Source organism: Curcuma longa, chromosome 3 (assembly GCF_044706935.1).
Source record: "Curcuma longa cultivar G26 ecotype Majalengka, Jawa Barat chromosome 3, ITB_CL_G26_1.1, whole genome shotgun sequence".
Classification (NCBI taxonomy): domain Eukaryota; kingdom Viridiplantae; phylum Streptophyta; class Magnoliopsida; order Zingiberales; family Zingiberaceae; genus Curcuma; species Curcuma longa.
In genome coordinates, this window is record NC_133863.1 from 14,001,154 (window position 1) to 14,009,099 (window position 7,946).

The 7,946-nt window shown below is 37.4% G+C and overlaps 1 protein-coding gene across 1 annotated transcript; it reads right to left on the reverse strand.

The window, feature by feature from the left end:
* LOC141823177 (digalactosyldiacylglycerol synthase 1, chloroplastic-like) lies at positions 1-7,497 on the reverse strand. Its single transcript, XM_074710438.1, has 7 exons — positions 6,911-7,497; positions 4,086-4,118; positions 3,340-3,427; positions 1,899-2,380; positions 1,553-1,819; positions 1,055-1,404; positions 1-960 (listed from the first exon to the last, which is right to left on the reverse strand). The coding sequence occupies exons 1-7, from the start codon at positions 7,484-7,486 to the stop codon at positions 429-431; spliced, it is 2,328 nt and encodes a 775-aa protein (XP_074566539.1). The 5' UTR covers positions 7,487-7,497; the 3' UTR covers positions 1-428.
* Positions 7,498-7,946: the final 449 nt, after the last annotated feature.

Below are 7,946 nucleotides of genomic sequence, written 5' to 3' on the forward strand. Positions count from 1 at the left end.
TTGATCCTTTCACTGTACAGTTGTATTGGCTTCCCCGAATATTGGTAGATGTAGATGTCTTACATATATTATATAGTCACAGTAATGCACTAATATGAAGCAACATAAATACACTAAAGGAGAGAGTTAGAATTCAAAAGCCAGCAACCTGATCTGCATTTTAGACATCAATCTGACTAATAACAAGGCTTTGACGATCAGCAGTCACGCATACACAGTTATCATCCAACTCCTGGTCTTTAGTGACAGCAGTCCATTGCGAATTGCAATGTCTTAATTTGAGGACAGACCCATGGCTGCTGTTTACGTAGCTTTATGCCAATATCAGTTAGATTGAATGATCAAAATAAATAAAACCCCAGGAAAACCATCGGCCTACCTCTAAACTATGACAGTAGGTGATTATGGAACCTGTTGTATAGTTCATCTTACCAGCCGTATACAGGGTTTTGCACCTGCGGTGGCAGCAGGTTTAAATCCAAAGAATGCTGCTTACTGTAATCACGTGTCCCAGGTATTGCTCCAGTAGACAATCTCAGGATCTCATTACCTGTGAGACAATAATGAGCAAAGGCCAAACCTCCATCCACAGTATCGGACAGAGTTGGCATGGAAATTGATTTCTTAATCTTCCCTTTATTATTTGCTTGTGTACTTTTAGTCTCTTGGTTGCTTAAGACTTTATCAAGTTCTGAATACTCCATAAACCTCTGTGTTGCAGCTTCCCATGATAAATTATATCTCTGCTCAGAAGTCAGGGGTAGGGGTTCATTGTCCATGGCCTCTTTCAATCTTGCTACAAAATCCTCAGAAGTCTTGTAAGTCAAACAGTTAGGAAATGCCCTAAAGAATTCATTTGAAGGGTGATCAGCACATATCACAAACTTGCCCATTGCAAGAGCCTCGGCGGTTGCTGTGCAGAGGACATCACTGACACTAGGATTTATGAAAACTTTGTACCTGCACATACATTAGAAAGACAGGATATTAGCACATCACTAGTTGTTAGAGAGGAAATAGAAGTAGCAATTAGCATTCCTTAGCCGCCAATTACCCATGAAGTGCATCATCAGCATGATCCCTTCCTTTGAAGAAATTAAGGCTCAAATCTAACTTCCTTGCTGTAGATTGGACTGCTAGTGAATCCTCACCATTCCCATAGACATCCAACTTGAATCCTTCCAAGTCATTCTTGTGCTTTGCCAACAGATCTATTAATTCCTTATAACCTTTTGCCCAAACCATTTTCCCCAGAAAATATGCTCCTTTGGAAAATGCTTGATTCCCTTGCTCCCTTTCAGCAGCTATTTTTTCTCCAACCTTAAGAAATTTAGGATTAACACCATGAACATTGCAAATGGTAGACCTGGGTAGCTCCTGAGTAGCAGCAGAAAGCCGCAAAACCTGCAACATTAAGTCGTCAAAACAGCCTTCTAAACTAGACATTATAGAAATAATTAGATGGCAAACAGCATTCTGAAGGCCAGTTGCTTGCTGTTAATTATTAAATTGACTAAACATGTCAAAAAATATCAAAAGTGCAAATTCATGCCTTATGGCAATATGCTCGAGTTACCCAGTTGTTGATATGTTTGACAAAGAACGCTTGGATACCTCCATTATTCTCTCTCTTAATGTATTCCAGGTAATTTGTGTGAACCACACCGACAACATAATTAAACTTATCTGTCCATCGTTTTCCATGATGATACCAATTTAGGTGCTCTGGCTCTTCCAGAATAGCAATATCAGCCTCTTTCGAAGGGATAAACTGAGTGGTGTCCCCAGCAGGTATTATACTTCGTCTTTCTTTTGAGAACTAAAACCAATTTAATTATGTTAAAAACAATAGTATTGCAAAATTAGACAACAGAACCCAAGATGTGCAACATAGTTACCTTTCCTGGATAGAAGGAGATCTTGAAATCAGCTTTGAAGCCAACCCGATTCTCCAGCCAGTTCCTTATATATGCTTCCTGCTCTTCAGGAGAACTAAAGCTCAAACTGTCAGGATAAACTAGCACCTGATCTGATTTGCAAAGCCAGGGAACCACCAAAGTAACATCTTGTTTTGCAGATTTAGCCATATATGCAGCTCGGAGTAATGGATTTACAGCAGTGCCAGTCATCCATGGGAGACTGGCTGTTGTTACGATTGCAACATGGTGCTTCTTATCTGCTTTTTCGTGCTTTACAAGATCAGTCCAAAAGCCTCCCTCATAATGATGTCCTGTACTTTCAAGGACACTGGCAATTCTCAAATCAAGATCATCAGTGTACTCATTTCCAATCAAGGATAACTCCTTTACAGAATGAGAACGCGGAATATGCTTGTCTTTGTGCCTGTGGCACAATGATTCGATAATTTTATCACATGTATCTGCAGACAAAAAACTTTAACATAAGATGATATGCCCAAAAGTATGGCAAACCTCTTTGAACTCAGCATAAATTATCAAATTATCAAGTTTTCAGTATCATACACTTCAACTTTTAGTAAACGGCAATAAATCAAAATGCTGAGAACAAAAGAATCAAGTCCAAAAACAAACAAGAAATCATGAAGTCTTTTTTGACAAATACAATTTCTTACTCAATATCATTGAGATCTCATGTATCTAGAAGAAAGAACACACAAAATAACCATCATGAATTGTCCATATTTCTACAACTTGAATCTTCATTTAACCCCCTTTGACATTCATGGCACACCCATTTAAGTGGACACTCATAAACTCTATTGATCACATGTAAAAAATTAAAAAGAAAAAAAAAACCGTGTTAAACACAGATTCACACATGTTATGTACTCATGCCCAAGTCTGCCAGACTAGCAAGATTTGAGTGTCCAGAATCGGTTTAGTAACAACTAATAGAAAAAGAAATGTAAGCAATACCCATTCACAAGAAATAATTTCCACACCATTTAATAAATTAGGTGTATGAAAGCCAAGAACCTAGGGTGTGATTGGTCCAAACAAGCCACAGTGCTTCCGTATCCAAACCAGGTTTTGCAATAACAAATATAAATAAATAAATGGTAACTATAGTCATTCATAAGAAATTGGATGAATGAGCCAAGAGTTCAGGATGTGACTGATAAAGATATTAGATGTACTTCTTAGGACAATTGGTCTTTGCTCAAATATCTGACATCAAATGCCAACACAATCAGCTGCATAATATATTTTAACTCAAAAGAAAAGTAAACACAAGACAGGCCAAGCCCGAAAAACATAGTAGCCATGAAATGAGTTAACAAAAGGTTAAAAATAAAAATAAAAATTCTATGGGCAATCAAAAATCAACAGGAGGCCACTCCAACAACAAATTACATACCTCTCTGTATTCCAAGGTGATCAAACAGTGGGCCAGATTGCTTAACAAGATATGCCAACAGTTCAGGTAGATGCAATGGTGGAATTTCCTGTATTAAAAAGAAATAAATATCACGCATGACACAAAAATTAAGACATCATGGGAGGGCTCCTTTTGCTAGTGTAGATATTACAAATTATTTAAATTTAAGATTTTATCACAGACATGCAGTTAGGCCATGGATGAACTGAGCTGTGCTGCTTTAAGTGTGGCTTGAGAATTTCCTTTTTTGGTAAAAACTGTGTTTATTATCAATGTCTTTGTTGCTATGTGATATTTTTATGATATATCTAAACGTTTCTTTAGATTGAATCACACTGCAATATAAACAAGCTAGGAGTCTTTGAATTATTTGAAATTATATGGCTCTAAAAATCTGTTTAGAGAATTAGTTTTTAACATCCTTGAAACTACGTCACTCAAGAATCTTATAAAGTCTACAGATGTTTCCAGATTTTACATGAGGTGTATATATACAATTTATTTTTTTTTCCTCTTTGAGATACAAATGGAGAGCTTTATTTGCTTAAATATGATCTGTTTTTCCTTTTCAATCCCCAATCTCCACTCTCTATCCAATAATTGGAAAGGCAGCAAGATCAGATCTCAGCTTTTGGTGACATGAAAATTTCCTAGAATTCACGTGAAAATTTTGAGTAACAAAAAAGTCCTAAAAAGAAATAACCCAAACAAAATCTACAACCAACCTTAGGTTCTTGAGGCTCCTGTACAAATGATCCCTGCAACAGAAGTACAAGCCGAGTAAGAATTGTTCTTGCAAACGACAACATAGGTAAGAATATCCATCTAAACTGAAACAATAAAGAATTGGAAAAAGTTGTTCATTGAGGCTAAGTCAATTTAATTTGCACTTAATAGGAAATATGTGAAGTAATTCAATGTTCTTTAATTTTGAAAGGACTACCACTCACAATAAATGGAAGGATACAACACCAATGAGCAAATTTCATTTGAGTAGAGCATATGTACAGGGAGCATTCCAGTGGAATACCATAAAACCAAGCCATTATTATTTTAACTCAAACCATGTAGAGCCACCTTTCATATGTAAGACAAACTAAAGCCTAGTGAATAACAATGATAATTCGGTGGTATGATTGCTTGTGCACGAAACTAAGATAACATAACTGAGCATGCAAAATTTTATTCCTCCAACACAAGAAAATTAACTGAAGCAATCAAGCTACAAATAGAAAGATTTTATTCATGGTTGTCAAACCAGTATCAAAATCAGAGCTCAAAAAACCTAAATATCAGTCACATTGGATCAACAGGATCAGTCATATTGGAAATGTTGAGAAAATAAGAGACAGTTTCATATATGAGATAACAAATTGTGATCGATTATCTATTATGTACATGTTTTATCAAATCCCTAATGTAAATGTACATGTATTAGATCATTAAAAATAATACACCACATCTAATAATCTTGATGCAATAAATAATATTTATGTATTTTTAATAAATAATAAAATTAAAATGTCTAAAAAAATGTTAAAACAATATTTATTACTATAACATTATTGTTTTATTCTTAATATTATTTAATAAAATTATATTATCATTTAATTTTTCATATATTTAGTTGAGACCTAAATCTCAACATAAATCTCATCCAAATCAAATTTAGAGGGTTCCTCTCAGTCAACAATATTTTTTCTCAATTGACTCTGAATTGAGATAGTCTAGATGCTTGATGATCTTGTGACAATCTAGAGGGATGGCAAGGTTGAAAATTTTATGGCTGTCCGCACGTCATCAGCTAAACTTGACAACCAAGGATTTATAGGGTGAAATTCAGTTGAATGTGAACACCCAAATATAGGAGAGAAAAAATTTGCATTAGTATAGAAAGAGGACAGACAAAGTTTATTAAAATAATTGCTTTACTCAAGAAAACTTGCACTTCATCTCGAAATGCCTAAAGAAAAGATGAATGTACCACCACACATCAACGCAAAAAAATTGGCAAGCATTGCCATTTTTTTGTTAAAAGAATTGCTTCGTGTATTATTGGGTACAAGATGCATTGCACATAGGCATGGCATTTACAGAATAACATAATCATGCACATTGCTACCCGTAGCAAGATTCCACCTGCAATCATGGCATAGTCTAGAGCCATAGAGATATGATAGCTTATTAGTATCACCAATTGTAAAATTAGTTTTATACATATTAGGGTGTTCAATTAAGCAAAATAACTAATTTGATTCCCATTTCTTCCGCCCCCTTGTTTTTGCATTTTCAAATCAATATAAGATGATGCAGTGTAGATACACTTACCATGTCAACGGATCAATGGATCATTGACATGTATCTATTAGAGGCTTAATACTACATGAATGGGGCTCAATCAGTGTGAGGCAAGATCAACAAGTGAGGTATCAACTATCAACATGTGTCCAATCAATTGGATCAACATAGAAGAGTCATTCTAAGGACAGACTGCCCATGCTTGGGATTCTCCAAACATATAGTGTAACTAGTATTTGTCATCTACTCACTCTAAGGTCTATAAAAGAAAGTCAAAGACCACATGGAAAGGGCAATTTTGGACTGACTAACAAGCCAACAATAGTGATCATCCGACTCTTAGACGAGAGCCAGGCATATGTAAGTGCTACCTTGAATCTTTTCACTCTACTAAATCTCCAATTCAACACAAATGTTCCACACAATCTCCACTTTAGCCCAGCCTTTCTTCATAAACTTCACCTCAGCCCCATACATCACAACTGCCCCTTGCTTCTAAAGCCAACCAAGATTTACTCAATTGCTTGTAGCATAAGCCCATCATACTAGAACCAAATGCAACCCACCTCAAATGAGGAGCTAACAACTCAGCCAAATTGCATCTCTAGCTGAACCTTGCCCACTTTGGGCAAGCATCACCCACCTCAATGGAAGCTAGTCAAGCGAACCCAACCCCATCCTAACCATAATTCAACTGAAATCTCAGTCACTTTAGTCTCTCTAGCCCACCACTTAAAACCAAAGTCTGAATTGGGTTAAGAGAACTAATAGATTTTTCTAACTGTTGTAATTTCACCGTATCATGGGACAAAGTGAGCTTCATAAAATTGCACCCAAGAAGGTGAAATAAAATAGGGCAACTGCTTATTTAGTTGGTCTAGACAGGAAATAGTAGGTTTTATGTTGCACTCAAGAAGGCGAAATAGAACAAAATAAGTGCTTGCTTGGTTGGACTAGACACAACACTTGTGAAGATGTGATTCAGTACTTCTTAAAAGCCACTTAACTAGTTCAGCAAATGATAAATCAGTAAATTAGCATTCTTTTGAAATTGGATAAGCAGAAAACAATTTGTAAAGACAATAACAAACGAAACACATAGAGAAAGGTCCAAGAAATCTAATTATTCACTTTACAATATCAATGGCATCTTCCTTGGTACTAAATTTCTACGCTATTAGCATACTCATCAAAATATACGACATCAAGAAATAGAGAAGAATGCGGTATTGGAGAGAAAAGTAGCAGTCACCAGGCTCAATTTCATTTTCTCAACCAACTCGTTGCTCGTCGACTGTCTCTTCCGCTCAAACTCCTTGATCCCCTTCTTGAGGATCCGAATAGGTTCCCACTCCTTCCCTTTCTCCTCCTCCTCCGCCCCATTCCACAGGACCCTCCTCCGGCCCCGTGCTCCATCTTTGCTGAGATCGAGAACCACCCCAGTCTCATCTGTCTCGGAGACAATGGCGCTCCTTATGGCGGACAAATCGATCCCGATGGTGGCCTTAGGGGCCCACTTCTCGAGCACCTTCCGGCTGAAGTCGGGCGCGGAGTAGGACTTCCGGAGTTCGGACAACTTGGGTTGGATGCGCTTGACGATCTCGAACTCCGAAGGGGAGGAGAAGGCATAGACTGACGGAGAACCAAAGAGGTTCTCGAACTCGCGATCGGCGAGGATCTTGAAGGAATTGGCGCGGGAGCGCATGAGACGGAGGTCGGCACCGGCCGAATCGCGCACCTCGCGCCATCCCCGAGAGATGAAGGAGAGAGCCTTCTCCGCCGATCCGGCGCTCGGCGGCGCATTCTCCGCTCCGAGGTCGATCATCATGGCCAGGAAGATTCCAGGTTTTCCGTAAAAAGCGATTTTATTCGAGGATGCACCGAAGGTTAGGGGGAAGATGAGGCCTGTAAGAGTAAGACACTTGGCGTCGTGTGGTTGGTGAGAGAGTTCTATTCCGTATCGTATTCGAGGGAATTTTCATCTTGAATCAGTTTAAAATTCTATTTACATTTCCATCCCTCAAAAACCAAATATTTTGAACGCGGACAATGACCGAGTCTATCGGCATCGGCCCGTGCAATTCGTTGAGATCTAAATAAAATCTAAAAATATATATAAAAGATAAAAAGTCACAAACGCTAAGTCAAAATTATAATTAATGAAACATAACGATTCATAAAAATTCTTTTGGATATTTTCTTCGAGTCAACGATTCCAATAAATACTTGTGTTAATGGCCAAAAATTATAAAAAAAGTTTGCTTTAAATGTGAATCATTCAATGGTTA